Raw genomic sequence first — 27,291 nt, 5'->3', positions numbered from 1 at the left:
GACAAGAACCTGGAGTAGCTACACTGGCTCACCAAGGAGCTTCTCCATGTGCCTGCAGGAGTCACCACACATAGCCACAAGCTTTGTCGGATACCCAGCAGTCAACACGTGGCTGCCTTCTTGCAGGTCCTTTCCTCCGCCCCTGCCCCACCCCCACATGTCCACCTTTGTTGTGAGCTGCATTTAGAGCACCTGGAACACTTCCAGCAACAGTAAAAAAATTAATTTACAAAAGCAGGGATTCAGTGAAGATGCCTGGATGGAACCCTTGGGAACTCATACATAGATGCCAACCCAGAGCAGCAGGAAGAGGACTCCAAAGCCCATGAAGAGTGAGGCCACCAAGGAGATGAGGAGCTGTTTGTAGATGTCCTGAGTGTACTTGGTGGAGGTGACCTCATAAATGAAGAACCAGGCAGTGGAGAACATGTGAATGGCCCACAGCACCATGGTCAGATGGGGGAAGACAGCCAGGTTCACTGAGCTGGTGTATCTGCTCATGGCCTCGAGCTCCATTTTGCTGGGTGCTAGGTAATCCGCGGCTCTGCCTGGTCCCTTCCTTCTTAATTTTTATGGGAGCTTTGTGGCTATTGTCCAGTCTTTCTCCCCACGTTCTTTATCAGGCGGAATATAGATGGCAGATTTTATCATTCCTCCATAGACTAGACCAGCTGGAGACTGTCTTGAAGGAGAAAGGGCATGACTTAGGATCAAGGTCTCAGTGAGGAGGAGGTGAAGGTATTCGTGTTGGCAGGCAGGTCTGTGCTGTGTGACCCCACTGCCATGGGACAAGGCATGGAATCCTGGCCCAGACAGGGATGGTTAATTTTGTTTTTCTGGGAATTTTGAATTGAATCAAAGAGAGAGCTAATGGATTTCCCTGTGTGGCTCAAGTACAAAGGATTCCAGTGATTGCCAGATGGCGACAGGATCCTTCATGGCTGTGAGGCAGCCACGTGCACGGAGCAGCCGAGGGGGGTCTACAAAGAGAAAGGAAGGAAGTGGCAAAGGGGTGCGGGCCATAATTGCTTTCCTGGTTCTTGTTTCTTGGGAGGAGGGGTTCCACTCTGCTTTGGGTTCCACGAAATATTCCTGACATTCCTTTTGCCTTAAAGAAAAAAAACTTTTAATTTTGAAATAATTGTAGATCCAGAAGAAGTTGCAAAGATAGCACAGAGAGGTCCCACGTACCCTTCGCTGTTTCTCCCATGGTTACGACTTACATAACTCTAGTAGGATTTCAAACCAGGAAATTGACACTGGTACAATGTGTGCCATTTTATCACATGTGTAGATTGGTGTAACCACCACTGTAATCAAGATATAGAACTATTTTAGTCCATAAAAATCTTCTTGCTGCTACTCTTATACCATCAACCCCCCTCCCACCATCTCTCATTAACCACCATTAACCACCATTACAATTTAGGCAACTTCCCATCTGTTTTCCACCTCTATAATATTGTCATTTTGAGAAGAGCCTATAAGTGGAACAGTTTGTGGCTTTTTGAGAATGGCTTTGTTTCCTCAGCATAATTTCCTTGAGATCCATTGAAGTTGCGCATATCAATAGTCCATTCACTGTTATTGCTGACTAGTATTCCATGGTATAGATGTACCACAGTTTGTTAAAACCATTTACCTGTTGGGACATTTTGGTTGTTTTGGGGTTGGGACTATTACAAATAAAGCTGCTATGAACATTTGTTTGCAGGCTTTTGTGCAAACATGTTTTCATTTCTCTGGGAATAATGCCTAGGAATGCAACTCCAGGGTTGTATGGTAAGTGTGTGTTTTGTTTTGTTTTGTTTTGTTTTGTTTTGTTTTTAAGAAACTGACAGACTATTTTCTGGAGTGGCTGCACCATTTTACATTCATACCAACTATGTATGGGAGTTCTAGTTTCTCTGCATTTTCTCCAGCATTTAGTATTGTCGTTTTTTATTTTACCTAATAGGTATATAGTGATATCTCATTGTTGTCTTGAATTGCATTTCCTTTATTGCTAGTGACATTGAACATATTTTTCATGTGTATATTTTCATCTGTACATCCTCATTGGTGAAATGTCTCTTCATATCTTTTGCCCATTTTTGCTGTGTGTGTGTTTACTGCCAAGTTTTGATATAAATTATCTTGTTTTGTTAACGAGTTTGAAATGGGCTTCTGTTACTTGCAAACCCATGGGTATTCTACTTTTGTCTTTAATGACCATAACAATAGCTAACATTTATTGAGCACACACTCTGTGGCAGGCACATAATTGACTTACAGTTTCAGCTCACTTCATATATGTTTTCATAAATGTCATATGTTATTGTTCTAAATATTAACCACCATTACAATTTAGATAACAAATCATTGTCAGCAAAACAAATAGTTCTAGCAATCCAGCATTGCCTAAATTCGAATTGGCTGAATTTGTAATTCAGTAGATTGAAAAAATCTAGGCCGCTGATGTCACAAGAGTGCCACAAGTCACCATAGCTGTTTTTCAAGTAAAGTAACAGTGTTCACAGTTAAAAACAATGCAGAGTGCATACATCTTTATTTGTCTTAAGTAAATATCTGACAATATTCAGTCAAACACACTCTATAAATATATATATATGCCCCAAACTTTAGTCTCATCCTGAAAAAAAAGGCAGAAAATAAGAGTCCATTTGCTTTTTAATACAGTGAAAAAAATTCCATCGATGTGATGAAAGAGATATACATGCAGTGACCAGATATTCTGACTTCCTGTGCAATGCTAGGATCGCATTTCCTGAGGTTTGGGAAGATCAGAGGTTTGTGAAGGGTCTCCAAGATGACCGTGCAGTTGGGCCTACAGCAAAACTGCTCCTGTGACAGACTGGGCCTATTGGGGACTGAGCCCTCTCTGCGGCCCAGGGGCTGTGAATGATTGTGAGTCATTCATTGAGCAGGGAGTGCCCTTGGATGCCTGGCTTCTGGCTAATCAATCATTTATTGCTAGCGTTTGCTGCTGCTTCTTTTCACACTTCAAAATCAACAGGAGGATATAGAGTCTCCATTTCCACACATTAGATAGTCATGTTTCCACCCTTTGAAGAATAAATGATGGTGTCCCCATGTGCAGCTAGGCAGCACATGGGATTCAGGGAATGGCCGCACCTGCCCCCTCCCAATGTTATTGCCACAGTGCAACCTGAGCTGTGAAAGTTGGGTCAGCGGAACAAAGTCACAAGTCTGTGCATTGTGGACCTCATGTCCCTTTGACTAATGTCTAGCTGCTGCATTTAGATGGATTGATCACAGTCAGCTGGCCCACCCCACAGCTGTCTCAGCAGGTCCAGAGACAGCCTCTGCTTGCCGACCTCTCTCAGTGAACCTCGCTGCAGCTTTGGACTCTGACGTGTGAGGAGCACATGCTCATCTTCCTTTCCCTCCATCTGTTCCCTGGTCGCGCCCCCACCCCTCTGAACTTCCCAGCTTGATCTTGCTGATTTCTCTCTTGCATTTGTTCTCTCATCACCCTTTATCCCTTGAACTTGATGCTTGGCACACGTTTCTTTCTTTGTTTCATCACCATATTGCTTTATGCCACCTCAAGGAAGACCTGGGACGCTCCCATCTGGTGAGACCCAAGAGGCCGTGGCTCTACTTCCTCTCCCTCTTCCCCAAAATATTTTCCCTCCTCTACAAAAGTTCAAATCTAGCCTCACCACTCGACAGCCAGGCTGTTTTCAATTTACCTTTCCTATCTGACCCTGTAAATAGGGTGGCAGGCGAAGCTCTTTCTCATAGGGCTATTGTGAGATTTACGGGTTATATATTACCAGGGATCGTGGGGAGAGGGAAAGGGAGTTAGTTAGTATTTAATAGGTACATCGTTTCAGTCTGGGAAGAAGAGAAATTCTGGATGGCAGTGATGGCAGCACAACATTATGAAAAAACACAAATCTCCCATCACAGGCTAATACTCAAATGGTAGCTAGCTAATCCTAGAAATGGGGCAGCCCTCCCCATTATCCTTCTCCCCGACCCTGGTCTCTTGCTGTCCTGTCCTGTCTGTTCTCCCCATCCCAGCCCCACCCTCCTATCAGTCAGCTAGGGGGACATAGACAGAGTGCTCCCCTCCCCTACTAGCACAAGATCTCTCATTGGCTGCCATCACCATGGCAACTCACTGTCTCCTCCTCCATCCACTCACTTTCCAGAGCAGGCAGATTTGTGGAGTTCCAGACTTCTCAGGGCTGGGAGGGAAGAGGAAAGAGGGATGGGGGAGGGAGAGAGGCTCCCCTGACTGCAAAGGCAGCCACACAGTTCAGGTTTGCTTGGATTACAATTCCAGCCTGGTGCACAGTGTGGTCTCTGTTGTTTCCCCATGTTGAGAAACCATTCTGAATCCTTAAACATGCCTGATGGCCTCTGAAATGGGCCAGCTCAGGACCCAAGGGGCCTGGGTTAGTGGTATGTGGCAGGCATGACAGCGTGTTGTTCAAACAGAAGAACGGTTTCCTCTGTCCTTGCAGCGCTGCTGGGAGATGACGGGACAGCCCCAGCGTGGGTGAGCTTCAAAACCTCCAAAGGCTGTTGCGGTTGTATATTATTCTGGCTACCCCTGAGTCATGTGGTTGGTCAGAGGGGGCAGCCCAGTGGGTACTCCCCCGCCTAATGTGAAGTGGGAGATTTGGAGATACACGTCCACATGAGACCCCTGGAGAACCACACAGGGCACCGGGCAGTGAGACACCAACCAGTGGGCCCCAGCCACGGGGTGCAGGCCGGGGTCAGTGCCAGGGCCTGAGAACCTGCTGCCTTCTCAGCTGCCTGCGGAGTGACCGTACGACACTTCTTATACATGCACAAACTGTGGTGTGCAAATGCTCATTGCTGCTCTTGTAGTTTAAAAAACATAATTTAAAAGCAGAGGCCGAATTCACGGTAACTTTTTGTCATTATGTGTGGTGATAGAGGGTGAGGGTCTGTGAAATCGAGTGTGGTTGAGAAAACCCTCCTGGAAAAGGGCGAGGCCCTGAAATTCTGACACATGCTATGACGTGGATGGAACGTGAGGACACTATGCTAAGTGAGATAAAGGATAAGCCAGAAACGAACGGACAAATCATGTATGATTCCACTTGCATGAGGTAATATATGAGGTAATGAATTTGTTAGAATAGGCAAATTCATTGAGACAAAAAGTAGATTAGAGGTTGGGAGTGTATGGGGAGAGTGATGGGGGGTTAGTATTTAATGGGTACAGAGTCATAATTGGAAAGACGAAAAAGTTCTGGAGACAGATGATGGTGACAGTTGCACGACATTGTGAATGTATTTAATGCCACTGAACTGTACATTTAAAAATAGTAAAAATGGTAAATTTTGTGTTATGTATACTTTACTACAATAAAAAAATCCTCCTCCCCCCAAAAAGAGGGTGAGGCAAGGTTGGGCGGTGGAGCGGTCTGTGTCTGCCGTGGGAACGCAGGATGGAGGCCGCTCCCCGGGAAGCTCTGACAGGGAGAAGCATTCTGCAGAAGCGGGGCTCGCTCTTCCCTCCAACTGCCTCGCCCTGCCACCTCCGGCTGCCTGGCTGAGGGTAAGCAGTTTGAGAAGGTTACATCAGGGGCTCTCTGCCCCAACTCCCAGAGGGAACTAAAAAATCCTTTGGATGACCCATCACCCCCTCCCCCATCAAGATTACACCTCCTTTAGGAATCTCTGGGGTAGTGATGACCCTCAGCTTCCATCACAATCTTCCTTCCTCTGGAAGGCCCAGTGGGGCTGGCTGGGCTGTGAGGACCCATCAGTGCCGGTCAAATAGCCACAGCACAGGTGTGGCCAACATCACAGTGAGGTGGTGAGAGGGAAGCCCTGCCCTCCTGGACCCCTGTGCTGCCCCCTCCCCAGCTCCAGGTTCTGGCGGGCCTGCAGCCCCTCCTTGCCTTGTGAGTCACTGTTCAAACCCACCAGCCCTTCTGACAATGCTGGAAACAGGCAGCAAGCCCTCTAGGAAGCTATTTTTAGGATTCATCTGTGCTTTCTGATTTCTCCCCTAGATTCCATATTCTCCCACCCCCAGATTTGAAAGAGCTAAAGATTTTGGAAATCATTCATCATTCCCCCTCTTCAGGTGCTCTCTCACTGGGTGGCTTAGCTTGCAAGCTGTGCCTTCACCCCCACCTTCCCGTACCACTCCCTCTTTCTTTCTTCATCCCCACCCTCACTCTCTAGTTCCCCAGCTCTACAGGCAGTATGGAAAGCAGGCTACTTGTCTGACATCATCTTCCACGCTCTGGCCTGCTAAGAGTTACTCACTCAGGCAATCCCTGCTCCACCAGAGGAGACCGTCCAATTGCCAAGCAACCTACTGTTGGCCAATCACAGAGCTTGGAGGTGATGTCATGGCAAGAGCTGAGCTGTGGTGCTGATGTGGAGAGAAGCCCAGGGTACCACTAATTGAGGGAGTGAGGAAGGGAGCAGCTCGCTTCTAACTGGACTGCAGGTAAGTAGAAATGAAATGCAAATTATTTGAGGCTTTTTAGACAAAGGAAAAAAAAAAACCAACGGCCCCAGAGAGGAGAAACAGCAGGGGTCTGGCATCCATTGTGCTGCCTTTTGGTTTTACTTAATCGATTAAACTTTGTCAAATCCTGGAAGAAATGGTGTGAGGAGAAAAGAATGGCTCGACAGAGAGGTGAGGATGAGCTACAGATGGTCCTTCTATGCCAGAGCTCAGGAGAGGGAGGACTGGCAGGAATTGCCTGGGTCAGATGTCTATTGTGTTTTTTCTGCATAAAACATGTTTTGTTGCTGAGGGAGAAAGGTTTTGTTTAGAGTCTGGCTTCCCTGGAGCTGGCTCCGACCCCCGGACCCCTTTCAAGCTAGAAGCTGCCCTGTGTATTTTACATTTCCTTTCTCAGCCCCTTTTCCTCCTCTCCATTTCCCATTGTAGCATTCTTTTCTTTCTCTTCTGTCTGCACTGGGTTATTCTTTTCTCTTAGTTCTAAGGATGCAATGAGATCACTACCTCCTCTTCGCCCCGCCCTGCACTGAGGTCAACCTGATCTTACCTGGGGAGGGTGGCTGGCTGTAAATCTGCAACTGCCACGCCCTGGTCCCTGCCTATGGCTGAGCCAGGTCCCTTCTAGCTCAGCCAACCATCCTCGCCTGGAGTATAGGCACTGTCCTCTTCTCCTGCGGGACCTGGGATTTGATATCCAGCGGCCAGCTCTGTCCCCACGTGGTGGTGCTGTCTTTGTTTTATTCCTCCCAGGAAGACATAGGCAGGTGTGGAGGAGTCCTATTGTCCTGAAAAGGGGCAGGTCTTCAGAACCCCTTGAGGGGGACTCAGAAATATCAGGCAGCCCATGTTCAAACACTGGGTCAGGGTTACCCCATGTTTCAAGACCAAGAGCACAGCAGGAGGGACAGCGGCTGGAGTCCTGCAGGGCAGCTGGCAGGTTGAAAAGGAAGGTGAGGGAATCAGCCTTTACTGTGGCTGAGGCCCCCTCTAGGGGGAGGCAACCCCTCCCACAGGCGGCGAGTCAGGGTGCTGGGGGAATGAGATCATCTGTCAGATGAGGAAATAATCACAGTGCCAGGCGAGCAGCGAGGAGGCAGAGGGGAAAGGAAAGGTCTGATCAGGGGAGCTCGCATATCCCAGAGGCCCTCTAGGACCAACCAACCGCCTCTCTTCAGTTCTCCCCAAACCCTCACCTTGCTTTCTGGAACTATGCCTTCACCCCTCCTTGAAGCCCACTTATCATCAACAGTGCCTGAGCACCTATCTGCGGGTCCCAGCCTTTTTGGGACAGGTTTGGAGTGGGTGAGGATCTTTAATTGCTAGATGGACCCACCGTAGAGCATTGTAGGCAGTGAGTTTCCTATCAAGGAAGGCATTCAAGCAGGATCTGGATGACTGCACAGCAGAGTGGTGATGGAGATTTTTGCATTGTGTTGGAGACTGGTCTAGATTATGTTTTTCAAACTGCAGATTGAGATCCGTAAGTGGATTGTGAAGTCAACTAGTGGATTGTAACAGGTATTTTTTTTTTTTAATAAGATGTCATACAATAGTTTAGAAAAAAAGTCAGAACATATCCCATTTAGTAGAGTAAATGATGTTTCCTATTCCATTTTTGTTATATATTTTCAGTTATATATTTATGTTTATATTTCAGTTATGTGTATATTCATGTGTATGTCTGTATGTGTGTATGTATCAGTGACTACGTATGTGTGTGTCTGTGTGTGTATATATCAGTATCATCCGATTCATACCGAGTTATTATATAAAATGTAATTCTTTATTGTGGGTTCCAGTAATAAAAAGGTTTGAGTTCTGAAACACTGGACTAAGAAACCTCTAATTCTTTTTTCTAACTATAAGACTTATCTGTATAAGCCTATGGATAACTCTTACTAGACTGTGGGCTTCTTTTTTTTCATTTAAAAACTTTTAATTGTGGTAAAAAAAAATATAACATGAAATTTATCATTTTAACCATTTTTAAGTGTGCAGTTCAGTAGTATTAAGTACATTCACATTGTTGTACAACCATCACCATCACTCATCTCCAGAACTTTTTCATCTTTTCAAATTAAAACTCTGTACCCATTAAACAACAACTCCCCATTGTCTCCTCCCCCAAGCCCTGGCTGCTACCACTCTCTTTCTGTCTCTATGAATTTTACATATACATGGAATCCTACAGTATTTGTCCTTTTGTGACTGGCTTATTTCACTTAGCCTAGTGACCTCGAGTTTCACCCGTGTTGTAGACTTTGAACTTCTTGCAAGGAAAACTGCCTTGTTCATATGTGTCCCAATACCAGCTACCAAATAAGTGCCCCAAATACAAGTATTGTGTCAAATGGAAAACTACATCTCTTTAGGGAGATACTTGTTCTAAGGAACCCATCAAAGATAAATAAATCTGGTCTCCTGAGCAGACTGTTGAGCAGACACACTATTGATGGGGGGGCGGTGGTGCGATAGTGGGAGTGTCTTGCATTTTTTGTTTAATATCTAGGTTTCATATGGCTCCATAAAAATAAAAAAAATAAAAAAAAAATCCAAGAGCCAAGTGAGGTTGGCTGCCCTCTCTCATTCAGCCAGGCCATTTTAACCACATTCGCCCTACGGGACAGAAGTGGGCCGGCTTATAAGTTTTAAAATAGAGCAGCAAAGATTGACGAACTGAGATCCAGAGAGTAAGGCAGTGGAACAGGAATGAAAGGCAGAAGTGGGAGAGGAGAGAGAGAGAGAGAGAGAGAATCAGTGTGTACCTTAAGCAACTATATAGAAAACAAAAATGAGAAAATTCAGATCATTTATGTTTCTGTTTTTAAATAATTGGATATTTTAAAAAATCAAGATCATAAGCAAAGAAAGGCTTAATTTTTCCTGAACTGCTAAGATCCTCTCCCTAGACCTTCTTGATATTTTTATATTATTTCCAATTTACCTGGATTTTCATTTGGAGATACAGAATTCCCAGAGATTTTGAAGTCATGGGTGAGTTGAAATGAGACTTTTTTGTGTGTGAAGGGAGAGAGAAATTTGGGGGAAAATTATATGTAAAATACGCAAAATATAATTTATAATGCCTTGCAGAGAAGCAAACTCTCTCCTTCTCTCTCTCTCTCTCTCTCTCTCTCTCTCTCTTCCTGGGAAATAAACATCATGTACAAATTTAGTGTGCTTATTAAGTTAGAATGTGCTGTATTTAGAGATGTGATAGCCTGGAAATGTTACTTTTTTCTGTTTTTCTTTGGGGAGGAGTAAAGGCCAAAAAAACCTCTTTTTCAGGGTTTTGCAATTTTAAACCCACTAGGAAGATAGAAAGACACACAGATGTAGGTGTGTTATCCCTTTCCCCATACATTCCTCTCCTTCCCCACCAAAGCTCACTGGACATGTCCAACAATTAAAACAGAGAGCTGTGTGTCCACTCGGTTAGGGTTCTGCTGTCAGAAGTAGGTGGTGGGAGGCAGGAGGACAGAACAGATCAGAAGGGGCAGGAGTCTGGGGTGGTTGGCCTAATTTAAGACAGGACACAGGCAACCCGGGAGTTCAGAGAACAAACCAGGGAATGTGAATCCAGAAAAAGGATCTGAGCACAGATTCTAAGGCGAAAGGCCCAGTGGGGGAGGGGGATGGGCAGAGCACAGAGTTCCAATGAATAATCTGGGTTGTCAGTGCCCAGACATCTAGACCAGGTAGGAAGCCAGGCTCAAAATGAAGACAGTAGTCCACCCTTATCCGCGGTTTTGCTTTCTGCGGTTTTAGTTACTCTCAGTCAACGGTAATATGAAATATTAAACGGAAAATTTCAGAAATAAACAATTTGTAAGGTTTAACTTGTGCGCCGTTCTGAGTAGCATGATGAAACCTCACGCCCTCCAGCTCGCTCCCTCCCGGAATGTGGATCATCCCTTTGTCCAGAGTCTCCACATTGTATTTGCTTCCCACTCATTGGTCACTTAGTAGCCTTCTCAGTTATCAGATCTACTGTCACAGCATCTCAGTGCTTGTGTTCAAGTAACCCTTATTTTACTTAATAATAGCCTAAAGTGTAAGGCAAGATTAGTGATGTTGGATATTTGGATATGCCAAAGAGAAGGCAGAAAGTGCTTTCTTTAAGGGAAAAGGTATGTATGTATAGAAAAAAAACATAGTACACACAGTTTTTGGTGCTATATGCAGTTTCAGGCATTACCTGGGAATCTTAGGACTTATTCCCTGGGTAAGGGAGGACTACAGTATGTGGAAACAGGTGGATAGGCTCTGCCTGCTGACAGCACAAACACAGCTTGGCTACTGATAGTGGGACAGGTCTATCTTCTGCACCTACCACAAGACCAGAATGTAAGGACTCAACAAGTATTCCATGAGTCCTTCCTGGAGAATAATTACTCCAGAAGTAGTCTAGCTAATACTTTTTTTTTTTTTATCAAATTAGAGAATTCAAGTACAAAGAGGATATTGATAATGATCATAAAGAAAGAAAACACTAGAATTTAAAGATATTGTCTAATTATAATCAACACATTGATAAAGCTGAATGCAATTGTCAAATAACTTGAAGCTAGGGAATATGTCTGTTAAATTCATCATTGTATTCCTTCCTAGTGCCTCACATAATGCATACAGTACGTTCTCCATAGATATCTGTAGAATAAAATGTAAGAAAGAAATCAATAATCGTAATTCAGAACTAAAAATCCAGATAATTCTGACAGAACCAGGTTTATAGTGAAAGGAAGTAAAAGCATGCTAAATCTGTTTTATTCTTAATGTAATGAAATATAGGTCTAAATGATTTTAACTTAAAGATAAAAACAAAAAGTAAAACTTACAAAGCATTAGAGAAGAACGAAAGAACAAAGAAAACAAGAGTATTACTGCAAAAGATAAGAGTTTCCCTTTAGTGCAGCTCAATGCCGGCCCGAACACTGGCTCCGTTGATTCCTGCTTGAATCTTGGGAAAGGCAGTGGACAGCTCTCTGTCTCCTCCTGTGAAAATGGGTGGGAAATGTAAATGCTAGACACCTCCGTGGCTCCTCCCACCTGTGAGTGGAGAGCTTGACTCCTGAAAATGTCTACAAATGCTATTGTTTGTGCTCTGCTGATATGAAAATGATTTAATTTATTATACTTGGTAGGTTGTGTGTGTGTGCATTGTAACAGACGCTTTCTGAGGCAACATCTGACAGAAAGAAGAGCTTAAGGGTGAGGATTTTAAGCACTGAGGCCGCCCATAGTGGAGAGGCAGATTTGGGGCTGACGAGCCCTCATGCACCCTTCAACCACTCACCCGAGGATCGTTTGTCTTGCTTCCACTTATGCTTGGCCCTGGATTTGGGGAAGTCCCATGGGACTTTACTGGGAGCAGCGCGGGCTTTGACTTAAGAAGACTGGGTTCCAATTCCATTTCATCATTTTCTACTTGTATGACGTTGGGCAATCCAGTCACTTACCTGAATTGATCATCTGTAGACTAGGTATAATAATATCTACTTCATAGGATTTTAGAATAAAATGATAAGATATATATATCCAAATTATAAGTAATAGACATAAAAAAAAAAACCTAGAAGGAAATGCTAATAGCAAAAAATTAACAAGATGGCAGAGATTTCTTTTCTTTTTTTTTCTGTCACATAGATGTCCTGAAATATGATGTTACTAGTTTGTAGTTAAAACATTACACATAAAATGCATATATCTATATATATCCATGTGAAAGTGCCTGGTAAACTATAAAGCACTACGAAATACTCCAACTATTGTGACTAGGAGTAAGATTACACAGGCTTGTTTCATGTGCTCATTCTTCCAAGTGCTTTGACTCTAGAGCTTCACATGGTATTTGGGTCACAATGCCTTGCACTCCATCCAGGGACCTTGAATGGAAGTCTGTGTTCCTGAACTTTACTTCCAATATGTTGAATCTTCTGTATATATTGAATTAAAATTTAAAAATAGTCCAGAAAGTGCCATCACTGTAGATCATTTGAGGCTGTCAGTTTTCCAGGCTTAAATTTCTTTCTCTGGCTTGCCTCTCGACATAAACATAAAGCCCAGAGCTCTGCATTTGCCAACAGGTGACACCACCTTATTGCATAGAAGCACAACCAAAGCTGTGTTTCTAAGCCTGTTAGGTGCTGGCTGAGGCTGCTCTTGACCACGGCTTCCACCATCTCTTCCTCTTGAAGCAAACCTGAAGGGGGCAATTAAACAAGCGCCAGTCTCCAGAGTCAGTTAACCGCACACTATTCTGCCTTGCCCCGTCTCCCTCCCTGTGTCTCTCTCGCCCTCCGTGGCGTGTGCTCTCATAACCTCACCTCTCCCTTAATAACAAGGGCAGCGGCTGCCCGAGAACCACAGGAGGACTACGGAGCATCTGTGAAACTTCTGAGGGCTCCAAATTTCCACCTAGGGGACCGCTTTCACATTTTCATCATCAAAAACCCCTATGGCTAGCCGGGGCTTGGCACAGAGTTAAATATTCAATAAATATTGTGGAAAGAATGAAAACCACATTCATGAAAAAATAATGTATCTCTTTTTGAAAACCCAAATAAGACATATGGCTGCCAGTGAGAGCGTTCTGATCGGCATGAAATACCCAGGGCTACTGTACAGAGATGATATGATTCTATGACATTTAAGTAGCTCATACAGCTTATTTCAGGTAATATATAACTCCAACAGGACTATTAAAAAGACATAATTGGCCCAGATCTAAAGAGCTTCCTTCCTGTACTGCTTGTGGTCAGAGGACCTGGGTCCAAATTCACTGCTTCCGTGCCCTGAGTTTGTGCAAACTGCCTATGCTATCTTTGAACACCATTGCCAAGGACCAATCTATTCAAACCACTTAGATTTGCATTAGCTTCTTATCTCTCAAAAATAGTTCGCACGCGATTTCAAACATCCTGTTGGCATTATCTAGGCCTTTCCTGTAGTGACAAATAAAATGCTTACTTATTCAAGCAGTCAGAGATGCCTCAGGAAGTCAGGTGTGCACCTCATCAATGGCCACTTGGCATCTGAGAACCAGCTGCTCTTCTCTGTCAGCTCCCGGTCATTGACTACATTACAGGAAGCCTGGATTGTGGGTCATCATCTCTGGCGACGTAAACAAGTCCTTCTGCTGTGCTGTCCCTTCTACATCCCCATATTTTCATTGTTGGTCTGTTGGCACCTGTCTGGACTGTTCCCTTGCACCCTCGTGTGTGGGAGACAGAAGGGATCAGTATGAAGGGGATAGAACCAACACTGGAATCCAGAGGCTTGGGCTCCGGTCTCATCTCTGCCACCAACTCAAGGTGACCTCAGGAGCTTTGGTCCCTAGGGAGGAGGGTATTGGCATTTTGGAAGGGACAGTTGTTGGTTGTGTGTGGTTGTTGTATGCCATGTGAGATGCTTAGCCTCTCGGGCCCCTAAATGCCTATAGTGCCCCAGTCCGGTGACCATCAGAAAGTCCCACGCATTTCCAGGGAGTGAGGCTGCTCATAGTTGAGAACCCCTGGCTAGCGATGGCCAGGTCTCCCCATCTCTGAAATTCTGATGTTCTAGGGGAAACTGGGGGATCCACGAGGTCCCTCTTCAGTCAACAGCCTTGATGCTAAACCTTCACTATCAGCTAACCTCACCCCACAATCAAAACTACTCCTGTGTCTTATCTCCTGATGGCCCAAATCTCTGCCTGGTGGGGCTATTGATACCTAATTAATTTGACTGATTATGTTAATTGTTTAGGAAAAATGAAAAATGTGCAATTACTTGCTTTTCCATATACAGACTCTTAGATGCTGGAGCTTGGGGAATGTGTGGATTAGTTTTCAAACAGGAAAACAATGTTGGGTGAGTCGCCAGCAGTCAGGGTGTAACTTGTCCTAGGCCAGTCCTCATCACTTTCTACCTAGTCTTGGCTGTCAGCCTTCCCTTCCTCATCTTTTTCTCAGCTCATGCATGCAGCTCATCAGGTCCCCTCTGTCCACCAATAAAACCTGTCACACGCCTAGCACACAGTCAAATTCCAAGGCCATTGCAAGATTAGAGGCAATGCAGAATCTAATTTGCATAATAACACTACCACATTCTCACCTTTGCCATTCAAAGCTGAGTCCTCTCACCATCTGCTATACTGGGTCAATAACTGACAACTCAGGTGCTGGGTTGCCCAGTGAAACCTTACCTCTTGTCCCTGTCTGGGCTCAAGCACTGAGCAGGAGTCAAGAGAACACTGTCTTGAGCTCTAGCCCTGGTTCTGTAGTTATAGGCCGAGTGACTGTGACACATCAGCCTTCAGTTGAGGATTGAGAGGTGGGAGCCTTTGATTCTTGCTACCTTCTGCTGAATGCAGTAGGTTTACAGATCTTCCTTAGGGGTCACCTGAGGCCCGAGACTGGCCTCTGCCTTAGAGGAAACATGCAAAAAGCCTCTTGGAGGGCCAGAGGTTTGCCTCAGTGGGGGGTTTTGCTTTATGATTCTTCGATGTCTGATGCCCTCTCTAGAATCACCTACTGATGAGCCTGACCTCCTGGCCTCAAGCCCACTCTGGCCTCATTGTCTCTTAACCTTCATCCTGCATCCTGGAATTCTAGGCATTCTGTTCTTTCTGACCTTGGGCGATAACAGCCTTACTGCCCACTCTCTGAAAGTCCCAGAACAAGCCCAGTAGCCTCATTCCTTTTGCAGGTGTTGCAAGTATGACCACATAATTCAAACTCAAAGGCTGTTTGACAGATTCCACAGCACTGTGAGACGCTTGTAGGGTCCACGCCTCTAGGACTAAGGCTGGTTTGTGGGCCTTAAGGTTGATTGGACATGCCTAGGAGAATGGCCTGGGCAATTGGTGTCTAAGATGGGAGAGCAGAGGCCTAAGAGCTGTTTTGCGGGACCTCTGGGCCATGGGTTAGCATAACTAGATCCTCCAAATAGTGTGTGTTCAATCCTGGTCTAACCCCTATGACATCTTGGAATTCTCACAGCCAGAATGCAGAGGCCGTGTGACCGGCCCACTTAATGCTGATGCCACAGGTTAATTAAGGATAAAGTCAGACTCCCTGCTGTGGCTCCCACTAACCAATGGCTTAAGGTTACTTGGCATTGCTAGGCCCTCCGGAAGAGTATTTCCCTCCCCTGCACCCATACATCCTTTCTCAGAATGTTCTATGGGCAGCAACATTTTTTGGGTCTTGAGTGCAAGAGAAATGATGTAACTATTGGCATGAGAATTTAAAATATCAGACTGGCACATGAGATAAGGTAAAAGAATCAAGGGTTTGAACGCTGGCTCTGTCACTGACTGAGTGTATTAGTTTCTTATGGCTGCTGTAACAAATTACCACAAGCTTAAAACAACAGAAATACATCCTTTCATAGCTCTGGTGTCCAGAAGTCCAAACACCAGGTGTCAGCAGGGCCATACTCCTTCCAAAAACTCTGGTGGCTTCTGATGGCTTCAAGTATTCCTTGGCTTATAGCACTATCACTCCAATCTCTGCCTGCATCTTCCCACAGCCTTCTTCTCTCTGTGATCTGTGTGTCTCTTGTCACTTGTCATTAGATTTAGGTTTTACCTAGGTAATATAGAATGATCTCATCTTGAGATCCTTAACTTAATTAAATCTGCAAAGATCTTTTCCAAACAAAGTTACAAGTTGTAGGGGTTAGGACATGGATATACCTTATTAGGAGACACCATTCAACCCACTACACTGAGTGGCCTTGGAAATGTCACTTAGCCTTTCTGAGCCTCAATTCCCACATCTGCAAGACAGGGATAGTAATTCCTATATCACAAGGGTATCATGAAAGTTTAAGTGACTGCATTTCTCATACAGTAGATGATCTATAAATACACATTTTTAGTTATGCAGATTCCAATCCTGCAAAACTGAGTGCTCTCAGTTACAAATCCCTTGGCTACGCACACCTCTGCCCACCTCTGGGATGTCTCCCATTCCCTGCCCTGGTCTTCCTTCTCTGCCTCTTTGACCTGTGTTCTCTACCCGGTTCCTTCTGCTCCTAAAAATTCTAGCATAATATCTTCTATAGAACTGTGGAAAGTGCTCGTTACATATTTTAATTACATCATATCCTCAGATCAGATTGACTTTCCCTGAATTCCCAGGACCATGGAAAAACAAGCAGTTAGTATCAAGTCCCTCCACTGGCCACAGGGAAGAGCTAACAAGTCAGAAGATCTGAATCCTAGAGCCAGCTCTACCATCAACTAGCTGTGTGACCTTAGCCAAACGTCCTAACTTCTCTGAGCCCCAGGTCCTCCATCTGGACATGAGGCTGATGATACCTGTCTCGTTAGCCTACCCAGGTGTTGTACAAAGGTCACCTGGGATAATGTGGATAACATGGACTGTAACCTGTAAAGTGCCCCATGAGTGTAGGGTCTTAATTATCCCCAGCTCAGGCCAAGGGGAATGGTCCCTAACTCCAGGTACCTGCTCCCACAGAAAAAACTCAGCTATGTCCCCCTTTCTTTCTCAGAATGCCTTTCTTTGTCTCCCCTTCACCTACTTGGACCCCACTTCTGATCCATTATCTAGGTTAAAGCCTGAGACCACTCCCTCTCCTGGCATGGGCTCGCTCACTCTGCTGATCACCTCAGCAACCAGCCTGGTAGAGAGCAGAGTTTGTGTAGAATGGAGCCCCATGACCAGGGATGTCTCATCCAGGCACTCAGGCTGCCTTCCTGCTCAAGGACTCACTGGTACTGTCAGGACTAGCTTGACTCCGAGGAGAGAGGCCCATTGTGCTGCATTGGGAGGGCTGTGGCAGGGGCCTCTAGCTCAGAAGAACAAGGAGACTCTTCAAGAACAGAGCACTTCAAAGCCAGCTGACCTGGCTTCAAATCTCTGCTTTTTTACTTTTTAGCTGTGTGACCCTGAGCAAGCCACACAAACCCTCTGAGCCTCCGTTTCCTCATCTGCAAATCGAGACTATAGTCCTTACGTGCAGGGCTGGTGAGGACCCGGGGCAATGATTCTGAAGCAGGCATGTGTACCTGGTAACCACTCTGATGAAAAAGGCTAAAGAGAAGGGAACTAGCATTTATTAAGCTCTTCCTTTTTGCTGGATAAAGCAGACATGCTCTTCTCATTTAATTTGTACAACTCTGTGCAGAATTAAGATGGGGAAAGCAAGATTAGGCATGTGAAGTGACTAGTGACAGCTAGTAAGAGAAATGAAGTCTGTATTTGACTCCACTCTGGTTGAGCTCTAAAGCCAGAGCTGAGTCCACTGCTTGCATCATCCCTACTGCCTGTCCCAGCCAGTATGGACCCTGGTCCCCAGAGGGAAAACACCTCACTAAAGAAGAGAAGCGGTTCTAAGTCAGTCTCAGGTCCCTTTGTCTCATGAGGATTCAGGTAGAGAAGCTGTTTGCTCATGCCACCCACCGCTGGCACAGTGACCACTGAAAGTTAACTACGTCAGTCAGGGTTCTCCAGAGAGACAGCATATCTATCTATCTATCTATCTATCTATCTATCTATCTATCTATCTATCTATCTATCGAATTTTTTTATGAAGGATGAGGGATTGGCTCAGACCATTATGGAGGCTGAGAAAGCCCACGATCAGCATCTGCAAGCTGGGGCCCAGGAAAGCTGGTGGTCAGCCAGAAGGCGTGAGAACCAGAAACTCCCATGTCTGAGGGCTAGAGAGGAGGGAGGTCCCCACTCAAGCAAAAAGAGCAAATTCACCTTTTCTCCACCTTTTTGTTATAGTCAGTTCCTCAACAGAATAGAAGAGCCCCACCTTCACTGCTGAGGGGGACCTTTATTCAGTCTATAGACTCAAACGTTAATTCCCTTCAGAGACACCCTCACAGACACACCCAGAAGTAATGTTTACCAGCTATGCAGGGGTCCCTTAGCCCAGTCAAGCTGACATAGAAGTAAACCATCATAGTGTCCAAGGATCAAGTGGCCACATGATGGCCACTCACCTCTGGCCATCCTCACTCCATCAAATAGTAGCCTTCAGTAGAGCCCCGTCACCTACTGTCCCCCAGACACTCTCTGATCTGCTTCCTCCCTGCCTCTCCTGTTCACCACCCCCTCCTCCTTCATACTTTCTGGTACAGCATCAACCAGGTTGAGATCCTCATAGACAATGAGCTTTCTCACTCTGCCCCTTGTAGGTGCTGCTCTTGGCAGAATGCTCCCTCTGCTGTCGCCTGCTTAATTCCAACTCATCATTTAAGAACCAGTTCAGGTGCTGCTAATGCCAGGGGACCCACCCTGGCTCACCAGGCCTCATGCATGTTATAGAGTCGTGTGTCTGCTCCCACAATAATCCCACACGCCGATTACCATCTCTGCACTAACCACATTATAACGTTATTTTTAAATAATGTTTGTTTTTCTCATAGTCCGGGATTGTCTTAACTGGGATCAGGGAGTACTTAGGACAGTGCTTCTCAGGGAAAGGGAGTGAGAGGGTATCTGAAGAAGTATTTTGACAACCCATGTCCAGTTCCCTATCACTTCTATCAGAATGGGCTGGGGTGGAGGGAGTTCTGTGTGGGTGTAGGGAGAGATCCATGATGCAGTTATTTTGTAGCCATCTTCCATGTAATTCTGTTTTAGGATTTTCTCTCACCCTAATCCTTACTTTGGTGTAGGCCAGTGAGCTGTGCAGGGAGGCAGATGGATCCACACAGTTTTGGGAAACCCATGTCTGCATACTCATGGGGCTTGAGACTGGGAATTCAATTATAAAACTCACATTAGCGTGTGGAAACCGAACTTGATTGGAGTGATGGTTGGTTTTTGGGGAAGAGAGTTGGTGTGGAGGGGGCCTGGAGATGGGAGCGGACGAGGCGCCTCCCAGGGGTCCCTCCCCGCTTGTATAAAAACCTTCTTCATGGTAATAACCTGTCAGCGGTAAAATACTCTCTTTTTCTCAGATTTGTGACAGCCTCCTGAGCTGGTGACAGACCTATTCTGTGACTTTTCGTTGGATTCAGATCTCACATTCCAGAAAACATGACCCTCGCCGGTAGGTACAAAACCGTTTATGTGATAGGGACACAGAAGCACAGGGCATGTCTGTATGCGGATATACGTATCTACACAGAAAAATATAAAAGACTGACAAGAATTACACCCAAGAGTTAAAAAGCGGCTATCTCTACACAATGGGTGGGATCATAGCTGAGCTTTTTATTTCTTTTGGCTCATCTCTGTGTGTTTTAAAAAGTTTTTACAATACACATGTATTAGTTTTGCAGTTAATTATGTTTTCAACTTGTAAAAGGAAATGAGGGGGAGAGAGCCTGGGCAGTGCACTGGGCATCAGCTGAGAGAGCCTGAGGGTGCCTGGGCTCTAAAACAGGTACACAAGCCCCAAGGCGGTGGGGGGGCCGTGGCAGGAGCAGGGTGCCAATGCCGGGGTGGGCATGGGCTGGACGTCAACACTTCAGCTCTGATGCATGACCTTCCGTTTTTCAAATCCTGCCCAGACACAGAGAGACTAGACAGTGGCGGGGGTGCTGCTCTAGCCCTCATGGACAGCAGCCCCTCTGGCCCTGACCACCACACTGGGAAGGTCAGGGAAGGTTGATGGCCTGACCTCGCCACCCAGTGAGGGGCGAGACCAGATGGATGGGCGTGCACTTCTCTACCCTTCAGGGAAGCACTGCCAAGTACTTTGAGTAAAGTGGAATGTGGATTTCCTGCATGCTGGAGCAAAAGAAATGGGAAACTGTAGGCAAGTGTGGGGAGATAGCCGAGGCCAGGCTTCCAGGCCGGGGCAAAGGCATGGTGCTTGGGGTCTTGACCTGAGGGCATTTTGCATTTGGCACTGTGAAGGAGGGTGAGATGCTAGGGAAAAGACGGGGCCACCTGTGTGCGCTGGAAGGCTTAGGTTCTAGTAGGTGAACAGAAGTGGGTCTGAATCACACACAGCAGAATCCTAAAGAGGGTTGACTGGGGCGAAGAGGGCCGGGTCCCCCGCCAAGGCATGGGTCTGGGTGCCTCTGTTGAGCCTGGGGACCCCGGCTGCTTTGGCATCCGGACTCACAGAGATGCTGGCTCTGAGACTAGGTGGGGGTGACCATCTTCACCTGCCGGGTGTTTCTGCAGCCTACAAAGAGAAGATGAAGGAGCTCCCACTGGTATCTCTGTTCTGCTCCTGTTTCCTGACTGATCCCCTGAATAAGTCATCGTATACATACGAAGGTAAGTGAGGGTTGCAGTTGGGAGAGTAGTGGGTGGAGGGTTCCTGTGGCTTGTGTCCATGAGTACAGCACTCCCTACCCCAATATCCTGCACCGCTCCTCCCCACATCATCTTTTCTTTCCCAGAGCCAGGAAATCACTGCAGCTGGGTCCGAGGGTCTAAGCACCATGTGAAGGCAGGTGTGGGGCTGGGCCTGGAGGTGTAGACAGCAGTGGAAGGTCTGAGTCAGACCCTCTGTGCAGTGCTCTTGATCTTAGCTTTCGTTCGTTCACTTAACAAATGGATGCTCTGGAGGATGCTGAGGTGAAGCAGAGATTGTGCCCTCAAGGAACACCTAGTCTAGAAGAGAAGCCAAGACGGGTGTAATCACTGGATTCCACGGTTGCCAAGTGTCCTCAGGGAAGGGTGGATAATGCTGAGTGAGTCCAGAGGTGGGAAGAAGACTTCCGCCTGTGGCCACCCGGGGAAGCTCTGTGATAGCCGTGCTGACAGGGCCACAGGACACCGTGTCCCAGGATGCCAGCAGGGAGCACTGAAAGGCCACGTCCCAACTGGGGGTGGTTGGGGTACAGGCCACCACCTCTTGATTTCCTGGGGGTTAAAAGGAAAGGATGGGTTTGGTCTGGAAATGAGAGATGGGGGTGCTCGGGTTACCTGAGATTGTTTTTTTCTGTTGTTTAGGCTGGTGTGGGAGACAGTGTAGGAGAAAAGATCAAAGCCAGCGGAAAGACAGTGCTGACTGGAGAGAAAGAAGAGAGCAGGGTAGGAGGGAGAGGGGGAGAGGTGTCAACAGGCTGAGCCATCAGATCAGTAGCGGGATGAGGAGTGGACGGGTGGTGGGTGGTGGGTAAATGCACTGCTGTTGGCCACCATAGAGAAAAGTTTGAGAAGAAGCTCAACTATGGGAGGAGCCTTCTGGCAAAAGCAAAAGCAGTTGCTATAGCCATTATTAGCAATCACAGATCCTGGGACCCTGAACTTGGAGCCTGAGACCTCGCTGTGGCTACCAACCCCTCCAGCCCCACCAGAGCCCAATTACCTTAGGTGTCATGTTCAGGACAGATCCAGTACCCTGGTCATTGGTTTGCCTTGGGGACCCCAGATCTCCCATGTATGCGTGCATGCTTTATGGGTGCCCATGCAGTCTTCAAGGGGTGAGCAGTCCCGTTTCTGATCTCTGCAGCAGACACAGTGGACCTGAACTGGTGTGTAATTTCTGATATGGAAGTCATCGAGCTGAACAAATGCACTTCGGGCCAGTCCTTTGAAGTCATCCTGAAGCCGCCCTCCTTTGATGGGGTGCCCGAGTTCAACGCCTCCCTACCCAGAAGGCGAGACCCATCACTGGAAGAGATACAGAAGAAACTAGAAGCAGCTGAGGAGCGAAGGAAGGCAAGTGTTGTCTTTTCTTCCTTCTATTGCAGCAGTGCGGGGAGAGAGCAGGAGAAGACAGGTGGTGGTCTGAACTGGGTCAGGTTACCTCCAACCTGCTAATATTTAAATAGCATCTCCCATTTGCAAGGCAGAGAATGAGGCACCACTGAGAGAAACAAAAAAGTAAAAATCCCTGGTCTCTAGGAGCTTACGGTTTGGGTAGGGGGGTCAGGCACTGCTTTACGTACCTCTAAGAGGTGGCCTTATATGCATAGTGACAAGAGTAAGACATAGACAAACGCTAATGATTTAAGGAAAGTCTAGACAATTAAGAAAGGGCTCCTTAATTGAGGGAGGGGAAAGAAGGTCCTGGTGTGGCATCTTTCCATTCCCCTCACGTCTCCACCATGTTTCCTACTGAATCTTTGTAGCCCATCTCTGATGCCGTCTTTGTGTAAGCTTTTCTTTATCTTTCAAGCAGAAAATAATCTTCCTCCTTGAATTCCTAGAGTACTTTCTCTTTTAAGGCATATGTTACATGTCAGTATGGGTTAGAGTTATTTATGTATGTCTTAGTTAGAATAGTGCCTGGCACATAGAAATGGTCATTTAGCATTTTTGAATGGATAAATGAATGAATCGATGATGGCAATGAGAAAAAGAGAGCTGAGTGTATGGTGGGAGAACCCAGGAAGTAACTATCCTTGCTTCCTGCTAATGGACCAGGGACCCAGCTCAGGGAGACGTGTGTCCTGGTTGTGGAGCTTTAAAGTCACGATGGTAAACATATCCCCAGCATGTTCATCTTCAAGGGTCTCTTTCTTCCTTTGTGCGTGCCTAGTACCAGGAAGCTGAGCTCCTGAAGCACCTGGCGGAAAAGCGGGAGCATGAGCGGGAGGTGATCCAAAAGGCCATTGAGGAAAACAACAACTTCATCAAGATGGCTAAGGAAAAACTGGCCCAGAAGATGGAATCCAATAAGGAGAACCGGGAAGCTCACCTTGCCGCCATGTTGGAACGGCTGCAAGAGAAGGTAAGTGGTCTCGGATCAGAGACCTCAGAGATTCCTAGGACACTCTCTTCCTTCTGTGGCAAGTATAATGGGCCTATATATCATTTCAGGGAACAAGCAACCTCAGGTGGGAATGGGGATATTTCTGTTAGGCTGGGTTCTTAACAAGTTCCAAAGATTGGTTTGGGAAGTCATAGACAAGAAACACAAATCGAGCTTTGAAATTCCTCAGGGGACACGCTGCATCGCCACACAGTTGATATCTCTCATCATTTTAGGAGATTAGACTTCTTATCATCTAGAGAAAGCCTGACTAATGCAAGGGAGGTGGGATAAAAAAGCAGTTGTGCACTCATGGCTTCATCCTTGAATGGACCAATTCGATTCAATGAAAGATGCTGACTCGAGCTCTTGGCTCTAATCTAAGCGCATGATGAGCTGAGTGGCCCATTGAGCAAGAAATATGATTCTCTCCAAACCTCTTGATATAGACCTAGGTAGTCACGGGTCTTTCCAATATGCTGCCTTTTGTCAATAAACCAAATGGTGTCACCTAAATATGAGAAACGTGAGAGACTGGGGTTGGTCCCACATGTCAGCAGAATAACAACCTGTTCTGCTGAGAACATGCTGGCCTCGTTTCCTGAGTCTCAAGGCTGCCCCAGTTTCTCCTGCAGCTCCTGAGAGAGCTCCAGCTCTGTGTTTTATTTCCAGGAGCCGCCTGCTGCGCGGTGACTCCAGGGACCCGATCGGTGGCCTCGTCCCATGGTGAGCAGCGTGGTCCCCGCTCCTTCCTGCCCATCCACCTAGAGTCTCAGGCCTTTCAAAACTGCTACTAGAAGGATCTGGTTTCTTCACAGATCTGAACGTTGCACAGGCCATGCAGCTGACCAGCATGGGGCAGCCCCTCCTCTCATGTACTCTATCCTTTTGGGGGCAGCAAGGCCTCCGCCAAGCATCGCATGGAAAGGAAGTTATCTGGGTCTGATTTCAGGCTTCCCCAGTTGTTGAGGGATGGTTAGGAACAAACTCTTGCAGGAAAAAATATCTGGGATTGGAATAGGACTGGGGCACAGGTTCTCAGACAAAACCCAGAGGAAATAATTAAGGCTAGAGCTATGATATGGCTACGAAACACTTCCATTTGAAAGACTGCAAAACACTTAGATTTCATCATATTCCTAGTCTCACAACCAGTCTATGAGGTAAGCAGAAATGTTGTCCTTATTTTACCAATTAGAAAACTATGTCAGAGAAGGTCAAATGACTTGCCCAGGGTCACACAGCCACTAAGTAGTGGAACTGGGACTAGAACTCAGTCCTTTGGCTATGAGTCCAGGTGGCTCTTTCAAAACCTGTTTCAGGAAGACCAGCCCACAGTAGTTCTGCTGGCCTTTTGTTAGAGAAGTGGCCATTGGAGGTCAAGGAAACAGAGTCCAGAAACCCAGAGTTCTGTCCAGGGAGCTCACCTGGGCATGAGGGTAGACTCTAAGGTAGAGAGATTGGAAAAGCCCACATTCTGGGGTCATAGCTTTGGAGGTCAGGTAAGACTCAAAGAAGAGAGATGTCACAGTAGACATTTGAGTGGGCATCTCTCCTCTGGGATCTTGACCCCTATTTACCCTTCCCTATCGGTGAAGGCAGGAGGCAGAAAAAGATAGGTGTGTAGTGTTTGCCCTGCCCCAGGCCAGGGGCACCTTCAACAATGCCTTTTGTGTTAGTGTTTGTGTAGGTCACTGATCACTTGCACTAGACTCACCTGGTGTCAAGTTTAACACGACAGATTCATGGACCTACCCAAGATCTACTCACACAGACTCTCAAGAGATGATGCCTAAGGACCCGTAGTTTAACAAGCTTCCTAGGTCATGCTGATACATAGCAAGGTTGAGAGCCACTGCTTTACATGCACTGTTCCTCATACTTTCCCCAGGGCCCTGGAAAATTCTAGGGCCTCTCCAGGGACAGATTTGTAATTTAAGCTATATCTTGGGAATCTGGACTACCTCAGTGGGCCTGCTCCGGGCTCATTCTTGACATCTGGATGTGATGATATTTGGATGGATGCTGGGGTGTGGCAGAGACATATTTAGTAAGCAACTACCATGTGCAAAGTGCCACGGGAGAAATTGGGTGATACAAAGAAGAACAAAGCATGCTCCCCACCCATAAAGAAGTCACTCAATAGAGGACCTAGATATATGCATAATGAATAAGTTGAAATGTAAGGCAGCCCAGGATAAGCCCTAAAGGTGAACACTTACATACTTCTAGAGGGCCCATGCATAGCCCTCCCTTTAAAGACCAGAGAACTGAGGTCTGATCAGTGAAGTGAGTTGCACAAGGTCACAGCTGATGATCCTTTGAAGTCAGACTCCAGCTTCTGGCTTGATTGTGCTGTGAAACAAAAGTGAATTCTCTTAATACACTTGAAAGAAAGCTCACGTTTTGGTGTTGGACGATATTTCCAAAGTTTCTTCAGACTATTATACTTAAAGAGCCCTCATCTTTCACCAGGGGGTTTAGAGAACTCTCATAAGGAGATGGACAAGAAGTAAAAGCAGCAGTCAAGTGGTGTGTGTGTGTGTAGGGGACACCTGCAAGGAGGCCTGTCTGTTTTCCCTGTTTCTCTAGCAGGTGCCTTGTGTGACTCCTTGTATTAAGTCAAGCAGCATATTCAGTGCATGAGTGAGGGAGAGGCCGGTGGGCGCTGGGGTCGCTGTGAGGTGGGTCCTCCATGGGAGGTTGGCCCCAGTCAGTGAGCTCCCTGGGGCCAAACTAGCAGGCTCATTGACCCGCCTCCTGCCAGTCTCACCTGCCACCTTCTGCCCCTCCTCAGGACGCCTTGAGACCCTGCTCTTCACTTCTGGTGGCGGCCACTCTTTGAGTTCTCCTGTCCCTTGGCCTTCCTTTACCCGCAAGTGTGACCTGCCCTTTTTCCTCCCTTCCCTCCCAGGACAAACATGCTGAAGAGGTGCGGAAAAACAAGGAGCTGAAGGAAGAGGCCTCCAGGTAAAGCCCAGAGGCCAAAGAAGTTTCCAGAACAGCTGGACAGCTCCAGCGGCTCCGCAGTTCCCGAGGCAGCCTTGCCAGCCGTGGGCTGCTCTCCCAGCACTGGGGTTTGGGGGGAGTGGGGCATGGCCAGTGTTTCTCCTGCTTTGTGCTTCCAGGCTACATGTGGGGAGAATTGACCGGTGAAGCCATCCTATTTGTTTCTGGGGAACAATGATGGGGTGGGAAAGGGGAGAAGAGAGAGATGGGGAGAGGGAGATGGAGAAAGACTCATGGACATTGCAGCCCTGCCCACCGCAGACTCAGGTCAAGTCCTCGCCTTTTCTTTACCATCAGCGTCCAGGCACCATGTTGAAAGAAGTTGAAAATATAGCAGTGGAAGTCTGAGTGAAAGGCAAAGTCCTGGGTGGGGCAGCGGCTGCGGGGTGGAGCTGGAGAAGCCCAGCGACGGGATGGGGGTCCGGAGATGTTGCTTCAGCCCTGCAGCAAGTGGGATGAGGTCTGAGTGTGTGTGTGTGTGTGTGTGTGTGTGCGCGCGCGCTAACCATTATCTTTTGATCATCATGACCAATGAAACGTTTACTCCAAGTCTCCAGTTCTTTATTTCCTGAATTGATCCTTTGGATGACTGATAGAATGTTCTTGAATTGGGCATACCAGGGGGCAGGTGCCCCTTTTCTTCCTTAGTTTGACCATCAGAGCATCTGAGATGCTGGGCAAGGTAGGTCGAAACACATCAGCCTCTGCATAACTGAAAAGCCTTCTTCTCTTTCTTTTTATGAACTTCCCCTTACTGGATTGAGTGCACTGAACTGATGAGAAAAAAAATACAACCTTCTTTTCTATGGGTTAACATTCCAGTATGGCCCCCAAGATGCACAGTAAGAAGGAAGTCCTCTTCACCTTGAAGGTGCGGGATGCCAAGAGGTCACAAAAAGAGAGGAAGGAAATAAAATATTAGTGAAAAAGCAAAGGGGGTCATTTCAGACCCAGCGGGCACCTTATCGAGAACACCCACCATGGCTGGGAAAGGAGCCTCCCTCCTCCTCGCCCCTGCAAACAGGAGTATGTGTGTGTGTGGGGGGGCAGCCTGCATGGACCAGGTCCCAGAGCATCTCCCCACCCTGCCCCATGCACTGTGTAGTTTTGTACAGCTTCGTAAATAAACTGTTTGGTGTTGCTTCCCCCGACCCCGCCCCACC

The 27,291-nt window shown here is 46.7% G+C and overlaps 2 protein-coding genes across 6 annotated transcripts; one reads left to right on the top strand and one right to left on the bottom strand.

The window, feature by feature from the left end:
- Positions 1 to 183: 183 nt before the first annotated feature.
- On the bottom strand, positions 184 to 536 carry LOC120613413 (transmembrane protein 258-like). Its single transcript, XM_039876172.1, has one exon. It carries the CDS (start codon positions 514 to 516, stop codon positions 277 to 279), a length of 240 nt encoding a protein of 79 aa, XP_039732106.1. The 5' UTR covers positions 517 to 536; the 3' UTR covers positions 184 to 276.
- Positions 421 to 27,127, top strand: STMN4 (stathmin 4). Of its 5 annotated transcripts, none has more exons than XM_039876167.1 (8): positions 421 to 531; positions 1,832 to 1,928; positions 19,419 to 19,510; positions 20,596 to 20,691; positions 21,373 to 21,453; positions 21,875 to 22,083; positions 22,907 to 23,098; positions 26,034 to 26,154. In XM_039876167.1, exons 3-8 carry the CDS (start codon positions 19,498 to 19,500, stop codon positions 26,091 to 26,093), a joined length of 651 nt encoding a protein of 216 aa, XP_039732101.1. In that variant the 5' UTR covers positions 421 to 531; positions 1,832 to 1,928; positions 19,419 to 19,497; the 3' UTR covers positions 26,094 to 26,154. The 5 variants fall into 5 exon arrangements, with proteins under 5 accessions (XP_039732101.1, XP_039732103.1, XP_039732105.1 ...); XM_039876169.1 differs by lacking the exons at positions 421 to 531; positions 1,832 to 1,928 and adding exons at positions 6,032 to 6,472; positions 23,792 to 23,845 and having other exon boundaries at positions 26,034 to 27,127; XM_039876171.1 differs by lacking the exons at positions 421 to 531; positions 1,832 to 1,928; positions 21,373 to 21,453 and adding exons at positions 6,413 to 6,472; positions 23,792 to 23,845 and having other exon boundaries at positions 26,034 to 27,127.
- Positions 27,128 to 27,291: the final 164 nt, after the last annotated feature.

The sequence above is a fragment of the Pteropus medius genome, unplaced genomic scaffold, assembly GCF_902729225.1.
Source record: "Pteropus medius unplaced genomic scaffold, Ma_sr-lr_union100, whole genome shotgun sequence".
NCBI classification, from domain to species: domain Eukaryota; kingdom Metazoa; phylum Chordata; class Mammalia; order Chiroptera; family Pteropodidae; genus Pteropus; species Pteropus medius.
The sequence above is the reverse complement of the archived record's forward strand: the minus strand, read 5'-3'. Positions and strand labels throughout refer to the sequence as shown.

Coding starts and splice junctions, on each gene's coding strand:
- STMN4 (XM_039876168.1), top strand. Junction 20,692..21,372: donor GTCATCGTATACATACGAAG/GTAAGTGAGGGT, acceptor TCTGTTGTTTAG/GCTGGTGTGGGAGACAGTGT. Junction 22,084..22,906: donor CAGCTGAGGAGCGAAGGAAG/GCAAGTGTTGTC, acceptor GTGCGTGCCTAG/TACCAGGAAGCTGAGCTCCT.
- LOC120613413 (XM_039876172.1), bottom strand. CDS start 516: ATGGAGCTCGAGGCCATGAGCAGATACACCAGCTCAGTGAACCTGGCT.